This window comes from Mus caroli, unplaced genomic scaffold, assembly GCF_978045245.1.
Source record: "Mus caroli unplaced genomic scaffold, Mus_caroli_1 scaffold_20, whole genome shotgun sequence".
NCBI classification, from domain to species: Eukaryota; Metazoa; Chordata; class Mammalia; order Rodentia; family Muridae; genus Mus; species Mus caroli.
The window spans coordinates 20,693,385-20,721,345 of record NW_028227275.1 but is presented as its reverse complement, the minus strand read 5'-3'; the positions used below and the strand labels follow the sequence as shown (position 1 = coordinate 20,721,345).

The 27,961-nt window shown below is 43.0% G+C and overlaps 2 protein-coding genes and 1 pseudogene across 2 annotated transcripts in view; 2 read left to right on the top strand and 1 right to left on the bottom strand.

The window, feature by feature from the left end:
• Positions 1-617: 617 nt before the first annotated feature.
• Tctn3 (tectonic family member 3) lies at positions 618-15,651 on the bottom strand. Its single transcript, XM_021152139.3, has 14 exons — positions 15,319-15,651; positions 15,045-15,168; positions 14,690-14,808; positions 12,593-12,723; positions 12,284-12,392; positions 12,075-12,190; positions 11,597-11,632; positions 11,002-11,082; positions 10,652-10,777; positions 9,581-9,679; positions 9,062-9,156; positions 8,665-8,818; positions 5,997-6,134; positions 618-930 (listed from the first exon to the last, which is right to left on the bottom strand). The coding sequence occupies exons 1-14, from the start codon at positions 15,536-15,538 to the stop codon at positions 700-702; spliced, it is 1,779 nt and encodes a 592-aa protein (XP_021007798.1). The 5' UTR covers positions 15,539-15,651; the 3' UTR covers positions 618-699.
• A 142-nt stretch (positions 15,652-15,793) lies between these two features.
• The window catches only part of Entpd1 (ectonucleoside triphosphate diphosphohydrolase 1), a 126,057-nt gene continuing 113,889 nt past the window's right edge, over positions 15,794-27,961 (top strand). The window contains exon 1 of the mRNA XM_021151676.3: positions 15,794-15,917. Coding sequence (XP_021007335.1) covers positions 15,815-15,917 — 103 coding nt within the window. The 5' untranslated portion in view covers positions 15,794-15,814. The remainder of the gene's footprint in view (positions 15,918-27,961) is intronic.
• On the top strand, positions 17,401-20,334 carry LOC110285951 (heterogeneous nuclear ribonucleoprotein C pseudogene; annotated as a pseudogene).

Sequence of the window (27,961 nt, the reverse complement as noted above, 5' to 3'; positions counted from 1 at the left end):
CTAGTGAGAAAAGGCCATAGGACTCCATTCACTCTGGGAAATGAGTAGAAAGAGCTACTTTTCTAACTCAGGTCTGGGCAAAGGGTGTGGCTATCCTTTGGCAAAAGAGCCAGACAAAACATAGAGCCAGCAGTTTTCCGGCTTGAACTGTCAGCACTAATGCAGGGCCCAGCCTCTCTGAGTTCACTCTGGGTGATGCAGGAGCATATGCCTGTGAGATCCTGGACAGATCCTGCAAACATTTATCAGAGAGGCAAAACACAACCTGAAGAGATGGGGTCTCCTGGCCTGCCCAGCTTTAGACGCAGAGAACCCAGTGTGTATCTGGAGGTCCGAGGAGCCCCCAAGAGGAGAGTTATGAAGATGGAATACTTGTAGTCACTTTTCTAGTGTACCATCTTCAATTCATAAAGATTCCTGGCTGGGCGTGATGGCACGTGCCTTTAATCCAGCACTCTGGAGGCAGAGGCAGGGGTAAATCTCTGTGCGCCTGAGACCAGCCTGGTCTACATTGGGAGTTCTAGGCCAACCAAGACTACATAGTGAGAAAATGGAAAGAAAAAAATTCCTTTTCATTAGGTCCTGTTTCCCTAAATTCCCTCCTATAATCCTGAGTAATCATGAGGACCTATTTAGCCAAGATAAGTAGGCTGTCTTTGTTTCCCATAGGGAAAAATGAAACCTGATTCTTTTCTTTCTTCACTTGGTCTGTGAGTTGAGAAGTCCAAGTAGTAAGACACACAGGATGAGAACGAGAGAGTCTTTCTGAACACTGGCCCCTCTGCTGAACGCCGCTTTGAAGGGAAAGAAGAAATCGAATGGCAGCTTCCAGTCTATTCTGGGTTGATCCCTAGGTGGCTCTGGCTTCTGGGTAATGTCCACAAAGTTCACAAGAGTCGTCAAAGATACTTCTATTCCTCTCTGGTGCTCCTGTAGGGAGAAAGCCAAGGAGAGGTGAGCTCTTGGTACGTTTCATGGAGTCTCCAGCTGTATTATTTTCTCTGCACTGAAAACACATGACCCAAGCAAGATACAGCTCTTTGAATGGCTGCATGTAGTTCTCATTGTGTGAGACACAAGCAAACACATTTCCAACAACAGCCAGTGACTCCAGAACTTGAACAGGCATACCTGAAACCTCATGCCCAGAGCCTGCCACACATGTCCTCGGCGGGCAGAGACAGGAAGATCAGGAGTGTAAGGTTATCTTTGACTATAGCAAATTTGAGGCCAGCCTGGCCATAGAAGACCCTGTCTCAAAAGAGACTTCCACCGTCTCCAGCTAGGGAGCAGCCTGATAGCATGAAGACCACTGCTCTCACATGCTTAGCAGCTTGGCCCCAGAGGGCCTATCAGCTGGAGCTCTGAAACAGCCCATAAGTGAAGGCAGAAAGGATGCTTACTGGAAAAAAAAAGAACTGGGGTGGGGAGTCGGGGAGAAACCTTACTTCGATCATCAGATAGAAAATCCACACACTTAGATTTTAAAGACTTCCCCAACCATCTACCGATTTGAGTCAAACTCAGGGGATGCTCCCAGGAGAAACAACCGTGTCAGACTAACCCCATATCTAATCTCAGAAACAGGACTTCTAGATATGGCTCTCACGTTCCTGAGATGAATTCCTTTGTTCAGACCCTGTGCTGACCAAGCAAACCTTGATTCTAATTTGACAGTACATAATTATCTCGTAGAACCTGGAATGAAGCTGTCCTGTTCCCCTGTATCACAATGAGGCACGCACTTACTGTCTTCTGGAGTTCATTTGTCTGTCTGTCTGTCTGTCTGTCTGTCTATTTGTGTTTTAAAAGATTTGTTTATTTTTATATCCATGAATATTTTGCCTATACATATGTTAGTGCTGTGTGTTATCTTTCATTTTTAATAAACACATCAATCATATATATACATATATACACACATATATATACATAGTATAATATCTATATATACACACTATGTGTATGTGCGTGTATATACACATATACACATATATACACACATATACATACACACACATACACACACACACACACACACACACACACGGAACAGTGTACTACTTTAAACCATAAATACAACAGGGAATGATCAGCTCAGGGTAGCTGACATACTGACCACGTTGACATTCAAACTCTATGTCTGGCTCCTTTTCACTGATTTCTAGGGCAGAGGAAAGACTTTCAATCTAAAACTGATTTTCCAGACACCCATGAGCCCCAAAAAGCAACTGTGACACCTGTGTCTACTCAATAGTAATATAGTTTTCATCCTCAGTGGCATTTCGGTGGCTAAGAAGTCACATACAATAAGCTGTCTGAACAGCTGTCCTTTTAGCTGCATATGGGACATGCACTCGTGAGAGATGCTATTTGACTGGACTTTCAAGATGTCTTCAAGACAGTACAACCACGAGACAGATCAGAAACTCCCCCTTCACTGAAATGGGAAAACTAAATAATCTAAGAGAAATGTGGGTGGAGGCAGGTTTACAAAGGAAATGAAAGTCATATACAAGGTGGAAATGCTAGCTATTCTCATTTGATTATTACATATATCAAAATCCCAGTCTGTATCCCATAAACACGTACAATTATTATATTCCAATTAAAACCAAGACAAGTCTTCACAATTGCAGGAAGCCCAGAAGACTGCTCAGTTCAGAGGCGTGGAACCATCCCTATCAGGCCAATGAATAACACCGAACATGGCTGACCTGTTTGAGAGAGCTGTTTTATTACCACGTGGAGAACAAGGCTTTTCATTTATGTTCAGTGTGTTAGAGTGGAATTCTGAAGTCTAACGTGGACAACTCATGGTGAGGCGTGAGTCACTAAAACAATCCCCTCAACCTCTGCTCGCCTCAGCTCTTTTGTTGAGGCAAACAATGGCACGGCCACAGCAGCACATTTCCTTTTTCTATGGTTCCCGTTCTGCTGTGTGTGGTTGGCTTCACTTGCTCCTAGTTTACCTGATAGTATTTTATGACGTTTACTTTAGAAATCATCAGCACTTCCTGAGGTTTGAGTTTCTTTGCTCTACTTCAATCTACAGCGCAGCAACATCGCTTCTTTAACGTAAGATTTACTAACCAACAACATGAAGAGTTTGGTTGGGTTTTGTGATGGTTTGTCTATGCTTGGCCCAAGGAGTGGCACTATAAGACGGTGTGTCCCTGTTGGAGTAGGGATGGCCTTGTTGGCGTAGGTGTGTCACGGTGGGCGTGGGCTTTAAGACCCTCATCCTAACTGCCTGGAAGCCAGTAGTCTTCTAGCAGCCTTAAGATGAAGATGCAGAACTCTCAGCTCTGCCTGCACCATGCCTGCCTGGATGCTGCCGTGCTCTCACCTTGATGATATTAGACTGAAGTTCTGAACCTGTAAGCCAGCCCCAATTAAATGTTGTCCTTATAAGAGTTGCCTTGGTCATGGTGTCTGTTCACAGCAGTAAAACCCTGACTAAGACAGGTTTGTTTGGGTTTCCATCTTATGCATTACTGCAACTTACTGCATCTAAGTCAATTCTTAAACCACCAAGTTCTCTATCAAGTCTTTACAAATGAAATTATTATTAAAAAGCTGGGACACTTCCTCTAAGATTTGTTTTTTGCAGCTACACTCTCTACTATGAACTAGAACAGATATACCTTTGGTCAGAGTAGCCACACCACCTTCAGTAGGATCTGTGTGACAAGTTCCACAGACTGAGGCGATTGACCAAAATCAAAAGGGGAGGCCTCCTGGAACCGGTTGTGGAACTCCTTGTTAGAGAAAAAATATTGAGCCGTAGTTCTCATGGCAATCATCTGTTTTGTTTTCTCTTATTCCTTTTCTTATTTACATGTTCCTGGTGGCCTTGGCCAAGATCTTAAGCGAGAATAATGGGCAAGAAACCATCCCTAGAGATGGGGTCACTAACATGACCTTATCCCCAGGGAAACCAATGTTTTACTTTTTAAATCATTTACAAAACTATTATGATAGATAGAAATTTTCCCAACAGTAAAATTTCATATGGCTACACGTGTGTCATCGGAGGTGGGTTTTGGTATATAGTAAAGAAAGCCTTAATTAGAAAGAGTTAAAATAGTTTAAATTTACATATTGAAGATTTATTAAAAAAAATCAGGCATTAGATGTTAAATAATAATTGACCATGGGGCTGGAGAGTTAGTTCAGTGGTTAAGAGCACTGACCATTAAGATTTATTAACCTGCTCCTGGAAATATGCCACTAGCCTTGGACAACAGCCCCCACTGAATACATCCTTTTAGAATTATTATATTTTGATGATTTATAATGATGTTACCTGTTCTGTTTGTGATTCACTGAATACATAGTTTCAGAGGTGTAATGCTTGGATGATTTTTGTGCTTCACTGTGCCAAATGATTTTTGTTGGTATTTGTGATTGTTTCACGGGATATAGTTGCTAAGAGATGTAATGTTTGGTTTTTTTAATGTATAAAATCCCCTGCAAAACACACTCAGATTCAAACTGCCTCTGTGTTTGTTTCTGTTTGTCACCGCCGAATCCTTACCCACTTAGCTTTGAGATCCCTCATCCCAGGGACCCCCATACCCAATTGGGGTGGTCGGGGCACAGAGTGTATCCCATGACTGAGACTCACAAGTTCTTTATTCTACATGAAAGAACACCATCAGGTACATATGTTGTGAGCATTTCCCTCTGCTCTGGTTTTTCTTTTATTTATTTTTTCCTTTTAATGTCTCTTTATTGGGTTTTAATGCTTTCTTTGATATATAATTTGTAAACAATAAAATCGATGGGCTTTACTATTTAGGCCAGAGTTCTGGCTTATAACTGTTATCCAGCCAAAGCCAAAACAGGAGCCAGAGGTGCAATGCCTCAGTTCTTCTGTCATCCCTTTTCAGTCTCACCACTGGACTAGCTAATAGTTCTTCAGCTATTCATGATCAAAACGCAGCTGAAACTCTAACTATTATCCATGTCCATCAGGTAGACTGAATGACTGGATAGTATTGTAGGCAAAGCAGACTACCAGAAAAAAAGACATGGGTAAAGTATCTAGAAGAAGACAAGCACTCGGTGGCTGTAATGCCCAAGACAGGCAGAGACTTTGGAAAAGAACAAACATAAAAACAGTTCTGTGGCAACAGAACTCTAGTGAGGAGAACTTATCAGGGGATTCAGTACAGGTTCTGTAACTGACTGCATGAGTCTTACAGAAGCAGGTCCATCCAGGCAAAGAACAGGAAACTCTCTGTGAAACTTCCTGATAACCGAGTGTGAACACCACTGACAGGCACAGGGTTGGTTAAGTTGTCCAACCCTGCTGCTTGGGAGAGTAAGAGTATGTTATGCCAGACCTAAATGCAGCTCCCTGTTAATTGACTGGAAAGCAAATGTACTGCAGCAAACAGAAATTACAAGGTTTTAATTTTCATAAAAAATAATAGCATACCAGTCCATACATGTATCATTTCACCTCAGTATAGAATAATACTGTATTTTTGAACCTCTAAAGCCAAAGGTTACACACTCTCAAACCAAGGCAGATGCTAAGTGTGTCCTACAGCACGCTGTAAACCAGAGACATATGTTTACTCCAGATGAAAGCATTTATTTAATGGAGACCATAGAAGCAAGAATTGGTAACTGCACCACTAATGTAATCACAACAAACAGATTCCAAAGCATTATTAGTTGAATGACTGTTGCAATGAACACAGATGCATAGAAAAATGCTTTCTGTGGTCAGATTACTAATAGGGTTATTACTAGTAGGGTTATTTAAAAGAAATATGAAATGGGGGGAGATGGAGAAGGATGGATATGGTTATATTCACTATAACAAAATGCTAATTTTCATAAGCATGCTGGAAAAACAGATCTAAAAATGGATTCTGGGAACCCCCTCTAAAGAAACACTGATTGGTAACACACACTGGCCCTCAGAAGTTTAACAACAGCTTGGTCAAATGTTAACAAATGGCTGGGAGCAACAGACTTACCTGTACAGACTTGCATTGGTACAGGAATCGGGCTCCTGCCACATGAGCTTGTGGGTTGGACTGAAGTCCTAGATGTGCCCACAACACCTGGATCTCCAGGGACACTGGTATCAGACAGCAGGAAGTGCAGTTCACTGCCTGCAGAACATAGAGAAGCATGCGCTCAGTTGCCAGCGTTTCTGTTATTCTGAAAAGATTTATTTTTATGGATGTGTGTGTGTGTGTGTCTGTATTTGAACATGTGCAGATGCCCATGGAGGCTAGAGAGAGTGTCAGATCCCCTGCAGGTAGAGTTATAGGCAGTTGTGAGCTACCAATGGGTGCTGTTAACTGCTGATGCATCTTTTCTCAGCATCTCTTGAGCAGCGATTACTAAAGCACTGTGTAATAACACAGAGGCCCATATGGCTTAGAGAAAGTGCAAAACCAGGCCATATAAATGTTCTTAATCTTTACAAAGTTGTATTTAAAAATGAACAACAGGATGAAGAGCCTTTTGAAAACTAAAGATAGTATCTAACATCTGGTCTAGCTACTCTATTCTTGGGTGTACAACTATTCAGTGAAAATGAAACCGCCCTGTCAGAGAGATAGCTGCACTGCCACTCCCAACAACCAACACAGGCTCCTCACTGAGGTTCCTATCATGGAATAAAAGGCTGAAGAAAATGTGGTACCCATACAATGGAATATGATTCATTCGCTCATAAAAGAGAAAATGGAACCCTGACATTTGCAGTAAAATGGGCAGACATGGAGAACCCCTACATTCTATTTGATTTTTCAAGACAGGGTTTCTCTCTGCAGCCCTGGCTGTCTTGGAACTCGCTCTGTAGATGAGGCTGGCCCCAAATTCACAGAGACCTGACTACCTGGTCCCTGCCTTCTGAGTGCTGGGACCAAAAGTGTATACCACCACTGCACAGAGAAAAACGCTGATCTTAACAGAGAAGAGTAGAATTCTACAGTGATTGCTGGAGACTAGTTAAAGGTGGGCTAGCTTACACAGAGAGTAAGGTGGGATAGTTAGTACCAAGCTACAGTTTTTTTTTTTTTTTTTTTTAGATTTATTTATTTATTATATATAAGTACACTGTAGCTGTCTTCAGACACTCCAGAAGAGGGCGCCAGATCTCGTTGTGGATGGTTGTGAGCCACCATGTGGTTGCTGGGATTTGAACTCTGGACCTTCGGAAGAGCAGTCGGGTGCTCTTACCCACTGAGCCATCTCACCAGCCCCAAGCTACAGTTTTTAATAACTAACTGCTCATAGCACAGTAGGGCAACTAAGTTTTAAATTACAAACTACATATTTTATGCAGAATCTGGAGGTTTAATTCCCAGTACTACAAGAAGAAAAAAAAAAACAAAAAAACCTTGAAAAGAGAAGCTAGCTGCTTCTGAATGTCACAATGAGATGGAAATGATCACTAAATAGTGCATGGGTGTACTGAAATGTCACACATGGTCCATACATATATATATATATAGGGTTATGTTAATTAAAAAGAAACTTCTAAAGAGGCACACAATTAGAGCAGCACATGCTGCTGAGGAGAAACACTCACTAAGCGACAGTGACAGAGTGTCTCTCTCCTAAGGATATGAATGGCCATGGCCTTGGGCAGACAACTTGGATCTAAAAAACAGGATTTGAACACAAAAGTAATGACAAGTTACATAAGACATGGGGTTGGGGTTAGATTCTAAGTCTGTTCTGAAGGCATCAGGGAGCCACGTAAACTGTTCTAACAGAAACATGGCATAGTTAAAGCAGTGCCCTGAGAGAAATAATTGAAAGATGTAGGAAGATACATCCTATTTGACTTCAGTTTTTAAACCCTTCATACCCCTTCGGTAAATGTGAAATGTGATCTTTATTTGGTGGTACTCAGAACTGAACCCAACTCAATTACCTGGCAAGGGTTCAACACTGTCCTAAAAACCTGACCTGTTGCAATCATAAGAGGATAAACCTGCTACCAGCCTCATAAACAGACTCATACTGACCAAGTAGTTAAGACACTCTCAGCAGGTAAAGAAAGCATGCTTGCTCCCAAGCCTGGCAACTTGAGTCTCATCATCCCACACGGTAGGAGAGGACCACCCACCTCTCCAAGCATCCCTCCAACTTTCTCACATATGCACTTTCACGATAAATGTTAATGAAAAAAAGAATATGAGAGAATATTTGAAGTATACGGCCTGGCTTTGAACTTTGAGGTACCATCAGTAGCTCTCAACCTTCCTAATGCTGAAACTTGTTAGCACAGTTCCTCATGTTATCACCACCCACCCCAAACCATAAAATTATTTTCGTTGCTACTTCATAACTGTAATTTTGCTACTGTTATGAATTGTAATGTAAATATCCGTGTTTTCCCATGGTCTGAGGTGACCCCTCTGAAAGGGTTGCGTGAACCCCAAAGGGGTCAGGAACCATGGGTTGAGAACTGTTCTAGATTATCTTCAGGTTTATTTTAAAGTAAGGAAAGCAGATTAGACAGAGGTATAACCGGAAATACGGACCCTGAAGAGGTATACTTTCTTACATTCTTCTTGATGTGTGTGATAAATACAGACAGACTCAAGACTGGTTTTTGTCTTGCTAGGCATAATTGCAAAGATGGAAAACGAGCCACCAGGCAGTGGTGGCTTCCTTCCTTACTGAAACGTTGCAGTCTCTGCTGAGGATCCTGGTCCACCCTCCTCTCTGGGCTGGGTCAGCGTTACCAAAGATGGCAATGTGCTCCGGTCTGGGCCTTCCATGCAGAGTCTGGTAAATCTCCTTCTGCAAGTGGCTGCAGTTCACCTCTCTGGGTCTGAAAGTAAACACCATGGAGGTTGGAGCCCAACACCAGCATGGTGGCGACGCCATGTTAGTATTCGAACATGAAATTAATATCATGATAGGGACCAGAGGAAGCAACCTTAGCAGGTGTTCCATAGATACAAAGACTATCTTTTTCTAAGGTGTTATTTGAAGTAGTAAACAGTTACCACTTCTACATAGGCCCTATAAACAGAAACAAAATGGTGGGACGTGCTCTGAGGCAATTAATTACCTTAACTGGCACCCTGATACTGCGTTCACTCCAAACTGTACTGCGTGTCTCTTAGCAGAGCAAAGCCCATTACCCTCGCTCTGCAACAGGGTCATCTGAGATGCAAGAGTGATGGTCAAGGCAACTGCGACAGACATAGGAAGTGGGCAGGGCTGGGAAGTCGATGCTTTCACGGACCCCTAAGCACTGTTCGTATTTTACTAATATACTGACGGCTCACTCACACATTTCCTCTAGTAGTTAAAAAAACCAGACAACGACTGTCTTTCTAAAAACCCATTAACCATATGTTAGCATATGAATATCACGCTAAAATAAGCAAACACTGGTATAATTTTCACCAATAGTTGTGTGAGGTATAAAGCCCTTGGCCGCATCAACCTTTAAGAATGTACGTAATATACTTAGGTACAGAACATGCTACTGAAGCCCATCAGAACTTTGAAAAATGGAAAACCAGGAAGGTCAGCAACCATTCTTGTCAGGCTGCAATAGTCTACCCAGCCCCCAAAAGGATACCGAGTGACTTGAGTCACCAGTTAGCACCAAAAGTGGCTTCCCAGTGAGGTAGCCAGGATTCCCACTTCTCGGAGCAGCGGCCTTTCTCTGTTGAAATGCCTGCAGAAGGGAGAAGACAATTACTGTGCACACTCGCTTCCCTGCTGAACGCCTGCCTTCCCTAACAGGAAATCTGGGAGCTGCACGGAGAAGCCTCCCTTCATTACACCGCAGTGTAATTTCCACCCCTCCCTCTTCCCTCTCCAGTACACAAATCTGGAGTGATCTGCTTGTTTTGTCTTGGGGAGTGCTGAGGGTTAAACTTAGGGTCTTGCATATACCAGGCAAGTGCTCTCCCCTGATTCCGAGCAGTCTGAACGCTGAAATTCACTACATGATAATTCTGCCAAGGGTTGAAGCCAGGGACCCACTAAGGATCCCTCGACACTATTTCTCAGACATTGACTTTGTGCAATGTACGTGAGGCCTGGCCGAATCCAGAGGAATCTAAACATGAATTGAATTTTAATGAGAGACACAGAGCCTGGCTGGTCACAGACTTGGAGAGAACGCTCTTGGTTTTAAAGGAAAGGCAGAAGAAAGGCAGACAGGTGACAGTAATGAGGACCACAAACCAGAGGTCTCGGGGAAATACGGTTATTAATGTTCCAAAGTGAAGCAGCAGAGTAAGAGGATGTCTATGTGCTGCTTGCTGACTGAGCACAGTGAGCAGCTTTAACAAGTTCAGTACTGTTCTGGTTGGGTCCAAACAGAGCATCAGAGTAAATGTTAATGATACACGCGTACTGAGTATCTGTCACTCTAGTTAAAACAGTAAATGTCGAGACCTCAATTAAGACCAAAGCAGGCCTTAATATTTGGATTCTGTTTCGCACACATTACAGAAACAGATTATTGCTTTTCTATGAAGTAGAGCGTGAGAGTTAATTAAAGATAATTCTCTAGGAGAAAGAGAAGGTACTCAGAAAGACAGACAGACAGACAGAGAGACGCAGTGTGGATACTGGCTCTGCAAAGTGCTATTTCTGGGACTCAGCCTCTGAACTCTCTCAGAGAGGGAAGGCTGCTGACCCTGAAGTGAACGATGAAGTCTTGCTGTAAGGAGACCCCTGGCTTGACAGTCAGGTTGGTCTGTTGGAAGCTGACAGAGACTTTCTGGATCCCAAAGGTCCCATTGGTCTCTATCTCATAGACGACCTAAAAAACAAAAGGAGAATCCATCAACCAAAATAGTGTGGGCTTACTGTGTTTAGCACAGAAGACTCTTCAGTCTGTGTTTTAACTGCAAGCCTGAGGCTTACCTAACAATCAGAACAGACCCAAAGCAATAGCATGTAAGGATAAAGACGGCTTGATATTGCATTTGCATGTAAAACAGACCAAATACAGCTCTTAGGAAGAGAATTTGAGTTTCCCCGTACCTGGGAAACGATATTCTGACATGTGTTTCCAGCCAACAGAGGAGGGCTGGCTTGTGAGGCAAGTGTCACAGGAACCTGGAACTGGTAAGAGAGAGAAGCATTATCAACCGAGATGGAAAATAGCCTTTCTCTTGTGGTGAGAGGAGAAATGCATTCTAGCTCTGCATTGAGCTAAAATGAATGGTTTTCTTTCTCCCGGACTATCCCAGTTTTCTCTCCTTCCACAGCCAGACAGCTTAAATTCAGGTCACGCTGAGTCAGCACATCTCAGTACACTTGGTTCTATCAGAGGTGAAGCAAGGGCCGTAGCCAATCAGATGTAAAGAACCTGTATTTCCCTCTTAGACATTCGTATGCCTGCTATTGTATGGAAAGACTTAAAGACGCCCATTCCAAATGCAGCATTTAGCTTGGTTTAACACAGGTGTTTTCTAAACATCTCACTAATCTTTACTTCACGTGAAGCTATTTCTTAGAGCCACATTTGACTGTGGTATAAAATAGCTATATTCCCCCTCATTATTACAATTCAGAATGGAACGGCCTCAGACAGATAGCAGCCAGGTATTGTTTTTCCTGATAAACAGCCTCATACCTTCATATTCTGAAGATCAGTCATACCTCTTGGAACCTAGGAAAGATAAGGAATGGAAGCATGAGGGTGCATATGCCTTTTTATAAAATCACCAGGCGTTTCCACTTCATATAACCCCAAACAACAGACTTTGGTAGGGGAAGATCGAAACACTAGAGTGGCCTCTGATCTATCACCTGACTCTCCGCTCACTAAATATCAGAGGGGAGCTGGATGCCACATTAGATCGAATACCACACACCCAGACAGAGCTTGCTCAAAAAGTGAGAACTTTGGAAAAAAACAGGGGACCATCCATCACTCCTTCACTCTCAAGAAAACCCATCAGTCAGGATGGTGAGGGGTCTTATCTAAGCTTAATCCAGCACAGGGATTGTTCTACAGCACACAGCCGTGGGTGGCACATGAACTTCAACCGTGAGGCTGAGTGATTTGAGTGAGGAGAGTCCGGAGAGTGGGGAAGAAAGGAACGACCTACCTTCAAGACTCTGAAGTTATAGTAAGAGGCAGCATCTAGGGCTGGCTCCGAGGTGCAGCTACTGGCCAAGTCCCTGAAGAAACGAGGACACGTTGTGCTTTTACTCTCTAGGAAACCTTATAACACAAAGAGGGAAGACAGCACTGGTAAGTGAGAAAGCCTATTTCCAAAAAAGCCAAAGGCCGGTGCACTCCTGCCCCGGGGCCCACCTGCAGGGTTGCTCTCGGCACAAAGTCCCCCAGCTCCCACCGCTGCAGGCTGCCTCAGTAAGCTCACCACAGACCAGTTCGGGTAGTAGGTCAGGATGGGATCCCCAGCCTGAATAAAACAGAGGACACATTCATTTGCTGTGAGGTTGGACTCAACAGCCCAGGGAAAGGAAGCAGCAGATACAAAGGTTAACTAGGTAGTTCTGATGAGCATGGTTGACCTCATCCTAGGAGGGTACTACAGAGTTACAGGGCCAACTGTACTCTGTCGGGAAAGCCGGACTATCCCAGCCCCTCCCCCAGGCTCACCCTATAGAACAGTACTGGCGGCTGGGTTTCCGGTGGCGTCAAAGGGAAGGACTGGCCTCCAAACTCTGCAGCCAGGGCCTGGAAGTTGGTTGCATTGGCTGTTTGGAGCTTCTGGAAATAGTTTGCTTTGGCTAAAATTTCGTTTTTAAGAGAACAGAGAGTTAGATGAAAAGCATTTCTTTTTTAAGTACCTGACATAAGAAACCACCTTCGAAGCACAACAAACACCCATTATCACGCGCAAATGAACATCGGAGCTTAAGAAAGAACTCTAAGGTGGTTCGGCTGGTTAAGGCAATGGCCACCAAGACTGACAACAACTCCAACTTATCCCTGGGACCTATATACCGGAAGGAGAGGAGGGCTAACTCTCACAAGCTGTCCTTCCACCTCCACAAGCGTGCTATAGCAAGTATTCATGTCACATGCATGTGTGTGCCGCCCATCTCCCAACCCCAGGAAATAGGTATAATTTTAAAGAACGAAGTACTGCTCAGGTACGGGTGTGCTGACGTCTGGTGTGCACCCCACCTTTCCTGCTCTGCACCTCCAGGAGCCGAGGCTTCTGGCTCTGTAGCTTCCTCCAGAAACTGTACAGAAAGGAAAGGGTCTTTACCTCCTATCAAATCAGTTACTGCCACCTTTGTATGCAAAAGTTAAAGTGAACCGGAGAGAGAAGATGAGCTCAGAGAGTCAACAGCTATGGACTCTTTTCATAGCTTTTCTCAGGAAGAGAGAGCCACAGCCAGTTGTGAGCTGCCATGTGGATGCTGGGAATTGAGCCTGGGTCCTCTGGAAGAACAGCCAGTGCTCTTAGGGGTCAAGCCATCTCTCTAGCCCCACAGATGACCACTTGCCCCCCTCATTTCAGTATAGGTGTAGTGGTTGAAGCAGTGGTAAGAACAGAATACAGACATACAAGCTAAGGCTATATTCATATACACAAGTATATTATTCATATGTGACTTCATATACAAGTATATAAATATTCTTGTTGGTGTCCACCATCACACACAGCATACCATCAGTCAACAGTTTAGAGGTAGTTACACTCTGATATAACTGTGGACGTGAAAAGAAGCCTACAGACCATCTCATCCATCCCCTTAGGAAATTTGGATCCTCTGAGGCAAGGGTAGTTGCAAGGACCTCAGAGTAAGGTAGCAAAACTAGGAGCAGATCCCCAATCCCCTACTTGCTGGTCTGCAGTTTCCCCCTCCACAGTGCTATAGAGGCCCTCTTAGGAATAGTACACCCTTCACCGCCAGTGGTTATTACCAAGACATTTTATCCATTGTGAATAAATCTACAGTGTGCCCTTTTCTAAAAAATGATATATTTATTTTTATTTTATGGGTATTGGTGTTTTGCTTGTAAATATGTCTGTGTGAGCATGACAAATCCCCTGGAGCTGGAGTTACAGCCAGTTGTGAGCTGCCATGTGGGTGCTGGGAATTGAACCTGGGTCCTCTGGAAGAACAGAGAGTGCTCTTAAGTGCCGAGCCATCTCTCTAGCCCCACAGTTTGTCCTTTTAAGGAGCTGACAGCTTATCTGGAGGAAATCATAATATTCACATAAACTGACAACCATACAAGGAACTCTACAAATTCTTAAGGAATGACTTAGGACAATGAGTGTCTTAGAACTTCTGAGGATGGGCTCACTTGGGCAGATGACAGAAGACTCTTAGGAGAGCTAAGATGTTCGCAATGCAAGGAGAAAAGAGGGCCACTTGAGTCAAGGGGGAAAGCAGATAAAAGTTGGGAAAGATTTAAGGCACAGCTTGAGGACAAAGGACATGAATTCATCCAAAACAAAAGGGCAGAATAAAATCATGAGAGAAAAGCTTTCGGACAAAGAAAGAGAAAGAAGGAAACAAAGAAAGAAATCAATGCAGATTGCCAGGCTAAAGGTGCTGAGCCGTAGTTTAAAGGTGGTGGAGACTCATGAAATTACTAATGTCCTTATTAACTAAAAGTAAGAGGGTAGTGGTAAGAGGGGTGAGCGACAGGGAATCTAAAAGAAATAAGAGAGCTGGGAATCCCAAAGACAATAAACATTCAATGATAAGAGCTGTCAAACTCGTTTCTACTCACAGTTGTTCACCCGGACACAAAACTGTGTCATTCCACTGGAGTCCGTGAAAACTCTGGAAGGGAACGGGGAGTTGCTCCTGAACATAAGAGAGTTGTCCACACATACCCAACTTGAAGATCTGTGAGGAAAGGTGAAGATATTGAGGAGAGAGGCATGGGGTACAGCTAGGGAAGGGGCCTTACCCCACCAATGTCTGATGATATAAGGGGGATCTGTGGGCAGAGGTGCAACACTCAGGTTCTGTTTTACTTGATGGCTCAGCACTCCCAGGAAAGCCCAAGGGAACATCCTACTGGGCGACAGCGGGTAGGAAACTCACTCTTACTTCTCCACCGGAGGAGCACCGCAGCTCACCTTACACTACCAGGAAGACAGAAGGAAAAGACTGTTCTGGGATGGAGAAGATCGCAGTCCTTGTCACAGCAGCAGTTTAAATCGCAGGTACCCGGAGTCAAGTCACAGACACAGATCGGCAAAGCTGTAAGTACAAGAAGAAAAGCGAGATGAAACTCCTCCAAAGTTTTCCCGCGCGGACAGCCCCAGTGCCAGCTACGTGGCAGGACAATTTTGTCTACACAATTTTAGATCTGAGAAGTCAGTATTTCCATCCCGTATCCCGCCGCATCACCTGGAAAGGGGTCGGTGGTCGCGTTCACGGGCATCGATAGAGTCCAGGGAGTCGGACTCTCAGAAGAGTCCGGAGGAGCTGAGGTTGGCACTTCGGGCGTCACTGGCTCCGGGCCCCAGGAGGTGGGCAGAGCCCGGACTGTAGAGGAGGGCTGCGGCCGGGCGGCGTCAGAAAGCATCAGGACCACCAGCAGCAGCAGGTGCAGCTGCAGGGTGCACATAAGGCAGCCTGGCCGCAGAGCGGTGCGACAGGAGCCTGGGTCTCCAGATACGTCCCAGGAGCCCTGGGAAGAGGAGTCGCGTACTTCGTCATCAGCTTCCGTCTGCGCATTGGCTCAGGCGGGAGCCGGGTGCTCTTCAGCCAATGGAAGGCCGTGTTGTTACGACCCGGAGCGTCCTTCGTGCTGCTCTCTTCCTTAGCGGCGCGTGGTTCCCGTTACCTGGCAACCGCTGGGAGCCTCGGGGGCGAAGGCGCCTTTGCCGGATCTCGCCGCTAGATGGCAGCTGGCAGAGGATTGGCGCGCTTTACGGACCTGGAGGAATTGGATGAAGTCTTCACTGAGAGGAGGACCCAGAGGCACAAACTGAAATCTTACCAAGGTAAGAGGCCCTTTCTGTGGAAACACCATGAACTCAAGGAGAAAAACATAGAAAGTCACATCTCTTACGTGTGCCGGGAAACTGAGTACCTGATCACAAAGTTTAGGCCAAACTGGGCTACTGAGTGAGACTCTGATCCCTAAAATAAAGACAAATGAACAAAGTTCCAATGATAGGGGCGTGAGAGATGGCTCAGATTCTAAGAATATTTGTTTATTTTTTTGTTTTTTCAAAGAACTGGGGTTCCCTTCCCAGAACCCATAGGGTGTCTCACAACCATCCGCAACTCCAGTTCCAGGGGATCCATTGCCTGTGCCATCTTCTGGCTTCAGTAGGCGGCATCAGACCCATGCAGGCAAACCACTCCTCTGCATAAAATCTAAAATAAAATTTTAAAATGTCTCCACTTTAATTACTATGGTATTTTTTAAAGCACAAGTACAACTCCACGAATTTCTTTATTACCTGCCCCCTTTCTGAGTCAGTTTCATGTTGCCCAGGCTGACCCTCAAACTCAACATGTGGTCAAGGATGACTGAATTTCTGAGCCTCCTGGCTCTGGAATTTCAATCACATCGGCCACCATAACATCTGGAGGTCAAACACAGGGCCTTGGCTTCACGCACTCCTCGCAAACACTCTTACCAACTCAAATTTTATTTTTTTATTTTTATTTTTTAAAAAGCTTTAGGGGGCTGGTGAGATGGCTCAGTGGGTAAGAGCACCCAACTGCTCTTCCAAAGGTCCAGAGTTCAAATCCCAGCAACCATATGGTGGCTCACAACCATCCCTAACAAGATCTGACTCCCTCTTCTGGAGTGTCTGAAGACAGCTACAGTGTACTTACATATAATAAATAAATAAATCTTAAAAAAAAAAGCTTTAGTTAGTGCATTATATCAATAAAGGTGATCTGTATATTTGTTGCTGGAAAAGGTAGTAAGGGAAGAAGTTCAGGACAAGAAAACAGGATGGGGAAGAGTATGAAGACTTAGAGAAAGTTACAATTTAGAAACATTTTCTGAGGAGAAAGTAAAGATACAGAGATGGAAATAGCCAAGGAACCAAGAAGCAAGCTGATTGCTCTTTCACGGTTTTACCATTAACTTCTCTAACACTCTCTAGAATGTACTTGCTCTTCTCAGGAGTGGCGTGGCCCTCCTGCGTGTCTAATAGCACAAACATTCTGTATTTCCACTAACCTGAGACACAGGCAGGCATGGCTATGGCACACATGATAGGTTTGCAATGCCCGAGCTGTTAAATATTTAATTTTAAAATTGTGATTCAAGGTTAAATAACCTCAGGTGACTAATAGGTATTGCAATGTGCAGTTGGATTGTGTATGATCAAAATCCAGCCCGTTATCTCCCTGTGCTCACAATTCCAACCTTTGGGTTATTTTAATTATTTGGGGGAATAAAGTAACATCTACCAGGAGTTACCTAATCCACTCCAGTCCACTCCTTAAAACTGATTTTGGATGTCTCTCTTTCCGGTGAGTCTCCTGGGCTGATGGCTCTCTTTTCCAATTAATTTTTTGGGCAGATAAGATTTGGGGCACTTGAAATTGCTCGTTTTTTTTCCAAGAGGATCTTAATTTTTTTTTTTTTTTAAGATTTGTTTATTTTATATATGTGAGTACACTGTCTCTCTCTTCGGACACACCAGAAGAGGGCATCAGATCCCATTAGAGATCTGGGAATTGAACTCAGGACCCCTGGAAGAGCAGTCAGTGCTCTTAACCGCTGAGCCATCTCTCCAGCCCACGATCTTAATTTTTATAATGCCTTGGAATTTTTAGCTTAAATATATCTCTATGCTCTAAATACTCTCAAACATTTGTATGTGATTGGGTGGTAAATTATGTGTGTCTCATGTGTGGGGGTGCCTTGAGGGACAGAAGAGGGGGTGAGATTGTCCTGGAGCTGGGGTCACAGCTGGGTGTGAGCCTCCTGCTGTGGATGATGGGATCTGAATGCAGGTCTCGGAGGAGCAGAGCACACTCTTGCACACTGAGCCATCTCTCCAGCACACATTCCATAGATCCTCAAAGGCCAAATTTATATCACTCAACTTATATGTATTTACTAGAATATAGTTTGTGTAAGGTAAGCAGTTTTTTCCTTTCTTTTTTATTAGATATTTTCTTTATTTACATTTCAAATGTTATCCCCTTTCCTAGTTTCCCCTCCCCCCTCCCGGTAAGCAGTTTTATCTGTCTTTATTTGATATATACCCTTGTTTAAGTCATGCTAGCTTTGTTCACGTGTGAACATTCAAAAATATACACTGAAGACTGGTTTGTTGAACTCCTTTAATTTAGTTCTTGGGAGATCACCTTATTTCAGCTTGTGCTTGTCTTTATAAGCTTTGTTTTATACCTGATCATAAAATCTTTTAGATCTCAAAGTTTAGAGTTTGAATTTCCACTCTGGAATTATTCCCGGGTGATTGTTCGTAACCTTGGACTTGAAATAACTTCAGGGTTGCCCGGTAAGGTACTGTTCAGCAACATGTAAGTTATTTTTCCTTCAAGCTTCAACACTTAAGGGCTGGGGTCAGCTCAGGGCCAGAATGCTTGCCCGTCCTCCATGCTATAGGCTCTATAATCTGTCCCAGCACTGGAAGTGGGGCACGAATTTATGCCTCCATCTGACTTTTCTGTAATTTGTGGAGATCTGAAGAAGAGGAAAGAAGAGCATTAGGATGTGTTCCCAGTCTTGCATCTTGATCCAGTCTGCTATGTTTTCAACTACATGCTGAATGCTTTTCTTCTGAAACACAGGCAGCTGCTGGAATCATATGATCCAGTTCGGAAATCTCTGCTTCTAGGGTGATGTCATATGAATGCACCGGAAGCCGTGGCTCCACCTTAAAACTGGCATCTGCCTAGCACATGGGAACACATTTTTTTCCTCCTCAAATTCTCTTTCAGATTTTATTATTAGATCCCCGAAGAACTGAAGATTTTTATGTTACAGGTTCCAGCAAGCAGAAAGTAGGAAGAAGTTAGACAAATTTTTGTTCAACTGTCCCATTAGGGATGAACTCTTCTCAATCACTCCCTCACTGTATTGTAAAACCAAACATCACAGAAAAGCCTGCTGGGTGTTCAGACTCATGTGCAGACATGAACACACCTTGGAATTGAAAAACACAATAAGAGAATTTCGTGAGGACACAGAAAGCAAATGATGGATCAGCCTGATTCCATCTTAGGATATAAAGCCATTTTGTTATAAGGTCTGAATAAGTTGTTTCTATTTGCTGCAGAATTCAAGTTTGGCGTACACATACCTTACCGTGATAAGAGAACAAGCAACCTTGAGCTGTTCTGTCAAGAGGATTTGTCAAATACTCCAATCTGCTCTCTGCTTCTGTAAGATTGGCGTGCGAAATCCTTGTGTTACATCTTTTCCCTATAAAAGGAGGCATGAAAAGCCAACCAGGACTGTATCTCAAATCCTGCTTTAGAGAGTCACTTCTATGCACAGTAAATAAAGCTTGCTTCTTTGGTTTTCCTTTGGATGGTGGTCTTCATTCTTGCCTGGAGGATTAGCACAGACATCTGTGAGTCCCCCACCTGCTGTAGCTTTGCCATCATAGAGCCTCTCAGGAGGAGAGCAGTCTCGTCCCCTTCCTCCCGTGGAAAACATTTTTGATCTCCAGCTACAGTTTTGGCTTCACAAGAAACCTTACCAACACAACAGATCCTCGAGCCATAAAATCTCTTGTATTCATTGGGAATTTTCACACTCTGATGGTCAAGAAGTCTGATTTAGAGGCAATCTTTTCAAAGGCAAAAATCTGGGTTGTTCTGTGCACAGGGGCTTTGCCTTTGTCAAGTGTGTTAATGAGAGAGATGCTATAGCCAGAGAGTATGACAGAATGATTGCTGGCCAGGTTTTAGCTATTAATCTGGCTGCAGAGCCAAAAGTAAGTTGAAGGAAACAGGTGTGAAATGCTCTGCAGCAGGGACGTACAGTTCTTCCCTTGACTTGGGCTGTGACCGCCAATGGAATAATTATGACAGGATGTGCAATTACCCAGCATGCATCCCTTCTTCTGTTGCTTGTGCTGTGGTGCCTTCTAAATGTAGTATATGTTGGGAAACGGCTCACAAAGCGGCAAAAGTGGATTCAATTTGAAGATTGGACACCTGTGATCTCAGAGTTGAAAGATGATCTTCAGGCCATTAAGAAGGAGTTGACCCAGATAAAACACAAAGTGGATTCTCATCTGGAAAACCTGGAGAAAACTGAAGAAGAAAAAAAGTAACCTGGCAGACTTAGCCTTCTCATTCACGGGAGAGATGGAGAGTGAAAGGTCTGGAGAAGAGCAGAGCAGCGTCTCTGCACCAAAACGTAAAACTGATGAGAAGATGGAGTCTAAGGCAGATGCATATGAGTGTTGAGCAGGTGGCCTGCTGGATGATGAAGGCGGTGGTGTGTGTGTGTGTGCACACGTGCGTGCGTGCGAGCATGCATGCCTGGATGTGCACAAGCTTGTGTGTGTCCAGCTAGAGCTGACCAAAGATGATGAAAGAGAGACCGAGGAAGGAGAAGATGACTCGTAAGCACATAGTGAAATTTAGAAAAATTTTCCCATTATTCCTTTATCTAAGTGCTTGTGTGAGAGTGAATTAAAAACAGATCCTTTTTGCTGGTATCTTCTGCATGTTTTCACTGTCCTCTTTCTCTCTATCCTCCCTCTGTGTCCTCCCTCTCATTGTCCTTCCTCTCTCTATCCTCCCTCTGTGTCTTCCCTCTCTCTGTCCTCCCTCTCTGTCCTCCTCACACTGTCCTCCCTCTCACTGTTCTCCCTCTCACTGTCCTCCCTCTCTCTGTCTTCCCTCTCTCTGTCCTCCCTCTCTCTGTCCTCCCTCTCTCTGTCCTCCCTCTCTCTGTCCTCCCTCTCTCTGTCCTCCCTCTCTCTGTCCTCCCTCTCTCTGTCCTCCCTCTCACTGTCCTACCTCTCACTCCCCTCCCTATGTTCATTAATTTACAATTGCCCTGCATCTGGTTCCACTTTCCCTTCCTTCGATACACCTTAGTAGTTTTGTTAAGACTTACCCTGTTATGTTTTGTTTTTAATTTTGATTTTATTGGCTTAACAATAAAAAGATGATATTAAAAAAGAAAGATGATCATGAAAAGGTGCTGTCAATGATCAAAGGCTTTATAATTATGTATGTATATATGTGAAATAAGGATTTTTTACCTAAACTATATGAAGAACCCAGGAGAATTGGCCAAGATTAGACTAAGGTCTTTATGAAAGAGTGTATCTACTATAATTTGGATCTGAAGTGTCTCAGAGGATGGGCCTATGGTGCTGTTGTGAGATAATAGAACCTTCTAGAAGTAGGCCATGGTAGGAGGAAATTTCCTGGCTTCCACGAGGTGAGGCGAGTACCTTTCTTTTGCCATGTGCTCCCTCCTGACTTCTGCCTCACACAGGTCCTAAGGCTCTGGGGCCAATTGAGCATGGGGGGATAAAACGTCCAAAATGGTGAGCCAGAATACCACTTCCTTCCTAAAGCTATTGTGTCAGGTTCTTCATCACAGCGGTTGTCTACCACAGTATCCAAATGACTAATAAGCAAAGGAGGAGAAACAATGTTGTTATTAATCAGGAAAATCAGAGTCAAGACAATAATAAAATACCATACCCCACAGGAGAGCAAAAGATAGAAAGCCCAGCTAATACAAAGTTTCAGTGAGAATGTGGAGTTACTAGATTTCCTCCTTTTCCCTACTCCCCGCACCTCCGTTGTGAGCAAAGTCTTGTTTTATAGCCCAGGTTAGCCTTGAACTCATGATGATCCTGCTGTATCAGCTTCCTGTGTTAGCCTATGAGAAGCTGACACTGTGGCTTCACACTTGTTACTGGCAGAAGGGTAAATTGTTGCTGTCTTCTATTAGGCCAAACATATTCAGCTCCTATGACAAAAGACATTCTCTCATATATGTACTGAAATGTATATGTATTTGCCAAAAGACTGTGAGAATACTTATCATATAGCACTGTTTATACCGCACCAGTGATCTCATTAACAGCAACATGTATATGTCATAATATAGTTTAGTCAGACCCCTTCTTCAGTTAAAGAAAACCCAAAACAAGGCAAAACTGTCCTGCTGCTAGAGGCCTGGATGATGGGTTTGTTTGAGGAGAGTTGTCAGCGGGGCAAGCTCAGTGTTGTGTTCTGGCCTGGTCATCAGTTTCCTCAATTTACTGTATGATTGTATGTTTTCAGTAATTCTGGGTGCTTGTTCTGTCTTTTTTTTGGAGGGGGGTTGTTTTTGGGTTTGGGGGATTTTTGAGTCAAGGTTTCTCTGTGTAGCCCTCGCTTTCCTGGAAATCTCTCTGTAGAGTAGGCTGTCTGCCCTGGAGCTCACCCAGTAGAACAGAGTGGGTTTGAACTCTGAAATCCACCTGCCACCGCCTCCGCCTCCAGAGTGCTTGGAGCAAAGGTGTGGGTCATCATTGCCTGGCTAGTTCTGTACAGTTTTAATGAATGTGTGCCCTCACATTTCTGCCACCAAGGAAAAGGCAGAGCTCGAAGGTCCCTCCTATTGTTCCACCCACCTTCCTCCTGCTCTTCCCCTTGATGCAGTTTTAACTGCCGTTCATTTTATAATCGATGTGATTTAATCTAGGTTATTTACAAATGGCTCACAGTGGGGGTGGGGTGGTACCTTTAATTCCAGCACTGTGGAGTCAGAGGCAGGATGATCTCTGTGAGTTCGAGGCTAGCCTGGTCTACATAGCAAGCTCCAGGACTACACAGGGAGACCCTGTCTCAAATCCAAAATAAAATAATAGTAGTAATAGTAATAATGCAGCAATGCATGGTTTTATATGTTACCTGAAGATAAAAGTTGAATGGCGCTCTAGTGGAATTCAGCCTGCCAGCCTCCCTCCCTTCCTCGCCTCCCTTTCTTTTGAGCCTATCTCAAATACCTCAGGATGGCCTTGAACTTCAGTCCTCCTGCTTCAGCCTCTTGCACTCCAGGAATGCAGGTGTGCGCCTCTATACACAGCTTCAGCTCCTTGCTTTTCCGTGACCCAGCCATTAGCCACTTTACATATTCTTGCAACACAGTTAAAATAACTTTGTATATCAGCGTTAAGGCCACGCCTGCGTATTAGACTCGACCTGAAGCAATGGTCTCTGGTCTTCAGTGAGCACCAGCCCTGATTGTTTCTGCAGTTTTATTGTCTTTGCCATTAGATCAAGCTAGGAAAATTCCAACTTGTCCCAATTTGGGGTATTGAAATGAGGTTTTGTGGGATTTTTCCCTCCTGTGTTCTTAAATTGAGAAAGAGGGGACTACGACCCACTTTCTGTTTGCAGGTGTCCGGTACATCAGGCCACGGGTGTTTCATCTAACATGGGGAGTTGGGCTTGCTTCTGATGTACAACAAATCACATGAAAGTTAGTTGAGTTGAACAACAAACCATTCTTGTGACTTCTTGGTCCCAGCCTTCTGGGCTGGGCTGGCTTGGCAGGGCTGGATGGTCTCAGATGACCTCACATGGCAGACTGGATGGGTCATAGTGTACAGGCTGGGAAGGCACACATCTGGGAATACAGATTAGCTATGAATCAATAAAAGAGAGTTGCTCCCTTAGGCTGCAGTCTCTGTCCTTTTCGTGGTGGGTGCCTCCTTGATTTAGAAAGCATCTTAGCTATCAGGTGGTTTTTTTCCTTTCCATGTTAAACATATGTCTTCCACCAATGTCAATACCACTATGGCCGTTAAATGGTAACAATGCAAGCCTGAAACAAAAGTTACTTATAGCATAGTTTAAAATTTAAGAACATCAGTGAGGTAACTTTTATAGCATATTGTCCTTTTAATTTTATAAGGTTTTATGAAGAGCCATGTGTTTTGTATTTTGAACAATACTTATGGCAGTACAACATAGGAGTTATACAATAACTGTGTATATTAGTTTACTTTTATTTATTACAGTTTAGGAGTGAACCAAGCTTTAAAAGACTCCAGATATGACCAAGTTCCAAAAGTCACTTAAGAACTTCAAAAATCTCTGGGCAGTGGTGGCACACACCTTTAATCCCAGCACTTGGAAGGCAGAGGCAGGCGGATTTCTGAGTTTGAGGCCAGCCTGGTCTACAGAGCTAATTCCAGGACAGCCAGGGCCATACAGAGAAACCCTGTCTCAAAAAAACCAAAAAAAAAAAAAAAAAAAAAAAAAAAAAAAAAAAAAAAAGAACTTCAAAAGTCATAACCATACTTATTTTCAACAAATCCATTCAAGGATTACTAGAAAAAAATAGAATGGTAATATATATTTAAGTAGCAAATCTTACATTTTGATTTTATATTATTAAGTCACAGTCCAGGTTTTTCTTTGACAGCATTTACAAAAGATACCAAATATTTCAACAACTAAAAGAAAATAACTGGGATTGGAGAGGTGGCTCAGTGGTTAAGAGCACATACTGCCGTTGCAGAGGACCTGAGTCCAGTGTCTAGCTCTTAACATTAGGCAGCTCAGCTCACAAACTCCACGGGATCTAATGCCCTCTTCTGGCCTCTGTGGGCACCTACACACACATGAAACATACATACATGCACATACATGTACATATAAAATAAAGATAAATCTTTAAAAAAAAAATTCTAAAGACCAAATTTTATGATTACTTTAGATTTACTTAAACTACTTATATATACGCTTTATAAAATTTATTTAAGCATATTTAAACTAGAAACTTAAAGAGTTTGTGGAGTAACTCAAGGTATACCTATCTTGAGAATGTGAAGCAGTTAGGAGTGGTCAATGTTATTGTAGTTCCCATACATTGCAGCCTTTTTGCCTAGGACCCCCCCCCCCCCCCAGTCTCTAAGAAGGCCGGGAAGAAACGGTAGCAAGTCCTTTCTCCTCCCTCCCCCCAGTGATAGCAGAGGAAGTATGTCGTGGTCGCTGTAAAATCCTTTCCAATATCTCCATTACAGAGCATAAAATTTAATGTACAAAGCATACTTGTGGGGAAAAATGTGACTTGGTTCAGAGACACCGGTAAAATACCATTGTTGGGGTGGAAGGCTTAACGTAATTCTAGCCAGATGAAGGCCTCTCTGCTCTCACCTGAGCTAAGTTTCGGAAGCTTTACTCAATCAGGGGAAAGTCTTCAGTGTCACACTGCTAAAGGAGCTATGGGGACTTTTTAATCCCAGGAGATAGATACCTGATGTAGCCAGGGGAGGAGGATGGGTTAGTGTGGGAGGTGTTAGGGCCACTCTGAATCTACCGTCTCTCTATACAGCATCTCTGTACGTCTATTCAAATAGTCACAGATAGTTTGGCTTTAGGGAATAAGTTCAAAGTTTCATGTAGATAAAAATTTAGTATGTCTATATTTTATTTTCAGTGTATAATAATGACATTATCCCAGAGATGAAATATAAGGTTTTTTTAGTTTAAATGTAAAAAACTTAGTTTTCCAATTTTTCCCTACTTCCATTGATAATGATTCCCAAATACAAGTTATAAAAATTATCAACCTTAAAGACATGTATCTTATTACTTAATATCAAACTGTTTTACTCTGTGGTTAAGTTTTTTTTTTCTTCAGTTAACAGAGCTGACAGTTATGTTAAAGAAGGGAAAGTCCTTTATAACCTTATTTTTAGCCTATAAAGAAAGACCATATGATTATAACTTAACTCTGAAACATTTCCTTCCAGAACTTGGTTTCAGGGAATGGCCAGCTATGTTTCCTCCAGGAGGCAGGTGGCCTCCATAAAGCTACTCAGCATTCCACATGCCTCAGTTTACGGTTCTGTTGGGGAAGAGATTACCTTGACTTCTAAGCCTAGGGTTAGGGTCATATTTTAAAAATATTAAAAATAATTAAAATTAAAATAAAAACAGAAAAAGTAGTTTAAAAGACCTTAATTCATGACATCTATTACACCAAATAGACCCCATCTTGAAACTAATTAAGTTTGCAGTCTCTTAACTCTCACACAGTACTTTTGCTTGTTTTTCTCTTGTTACTTTGTGTCCAGCCAGAATTACACATAACTTATATTTAGTTTTCTAAAAGACATTTCAAAAATTATTTCTTTGGGGCTGGTGAGATGGCTCAGTGGGTAAGAGCACCCGACTGCTCTTCCAAAGGTCCGGAGTTCAAATCCCAGCAACCACATGGTGGCTCACAACCATCCGTAACGAGATCTGGCGCCCTCTTCTGGAGTGTCTGAAGACAGCTACAGTGTACTTACATATAATCAATAAATAAATCTAAAAAAAAAAAAATTATTTCTTTAAAAAAATTTTTTTTTAAAGTTTTGAGACAAGGTTCCTCTACCTCCCTTGGCTGTTCTGGAACTTACTGTGTGGGTCAGTCTGGTCTCAAATTCACAGAGATCTGCCTTCTAACTTTGATTCTAGCATCAAAGGTGTGCACCACCAGACTGGGCCTTATTTTCCTTCCTTTTCTTTCTTTCTTTCTTTCTTTCTTTCTTTCTTTCTTTCTTTCTTTCTTTCTTTCTTTCTTTCTCTCTCTCTCTCTCTCTCTCTCTCTCTCTCTCTCTCTCTCTCTCTCCCTCCCTCCCTCTCTCTCTTTTCTTTCTTTCTTTTCTTTCTTTCTTTCTTTCTTTCTTTCTTTCTTTCTTTCTTTCTTTCTTTCTCTCCTCTTAAGATATATAACTTTTACAAAGCTGTAATCAGCTACAAAGACAGGGTTTTTAATTTAAAAAATTTTTTTAATATTATAACTTGATTACAGCCTTTCTCCCTCCCCTTCCTCCCTCCCATATACCACTCCCTTATTCTCTTTCAAATTCATGCTCTTTTTTCTCAGTTGTTATTGCATTCATATATGTATTTTTTTTAAAGATTTATTTATTATATGTAAGTACACTGTAGCTGTCTTCAGACACCCCAGAAGAGGGCATCAGATCTCATTATGGATGGTTGTGGGCCACCATGTGGTTGTTGGGATTTGAACTCAGCAACTTCAGAAGAGCAGTTAGTGCTCTTAACCACTGAGCCATCTCTCCAGCCCTCATATATGCATTTTCATTTACACACATATTCCCAAGAATAACCTGTCATGTGTATTTTTTCAGAGCTACTTACTTGGCACTGAGCAACTAGCTTGATTCTTTTCTTAAAGAAAAGACCAGGCCCCGCTTCTAGAGTACTTGAATAGTTACCATCCATCTGATCCACAATATACCATATGTCACTACATACCATTCCTGTGTGTTTTCTGGAAGACATGCAAGTCAGGATGCCACAGAGACACCTTTAAACCATGTCTCCTGCAGCGCTGTTCACAATAGCCTAGCCGTTGTCTCAGCTCAGCTGCCTGTCAGTGAGTGAGTGACGAAAGAAAACGTGGCACTTGTACATGGTGCAACTCTTTCAGTGGTGAAGAATAAGGAGATGCCATTTGCAGGAAGACAGAAGTTAAGAGAAATTGTCCTATTAAGCAAAATAGGCCAGTTTCTGAGAGTCAAATGTTATGTTTTCTCTCATAGGTGTGACCTAGATCTGGGAAAGGGTTGGAAGCAGAGGGAAGGTGGGAAAGGAAGGAGGTTGGGTGGGACAGTTAGGATCACAGTTTGTTATATGCATCTATGTAAACATCACAGGGAGCCTGATATTTGTACAGTTAAAACATGCTACAAGTTAAATAAAAACAAAACAATAGCCCAATGGTGCATTTTTTAGCTCCACTTTCTTACTCATTCTAAGAATGTGACATTCTGAGTTCCATCTTGTGTTTTAGCAAGCCTTGGGGCCTGAGTCACCAAAGAAGGAAGGAAAGAGATGACCAGAATCATTCATTTGAAATTAAACTTTCTGTTTTAGAAATAACAACACTGGTGTAAGTTGTGTTAAAAGGAGAGAAAGTTTTGGTTTACTCCCTTATTTTAGCCTGTAAAAAAGAATCACAGTAACATATCTAATTTTGAAACAAAGACAAAATATTTTCTCAACTTATTTTGAGGCTGGTCCCTGAAAAGAAGGGAGAGAGATGACAGGAGCTATT

Bases quoted from the DNA above. Each gene is read 5' to 3' on its own strand.
- Tctn3 (XM_021152139.3), bottom strand. From the start codon at position 15,538: ATGTGCACCCTGCAGCTGCACCTGCTGCTGCTGGTGGTCCTGATGCTT. The intron at 11,633-12,074 runs GTAGGTCGTTCC...TATCTTTCCTAG, and splicing joins ATAACTTCAGAGTCTTGAAG to GTTCCAAGAGGTATGACTGA. The intron at 9,157-9,580 runs GTATCCTTTTGG...CTTGCATCTCAG, and splicing joins CTGGTGACTCAAGTCACTCG to ATGACCCTGTTGCAGAGCGA.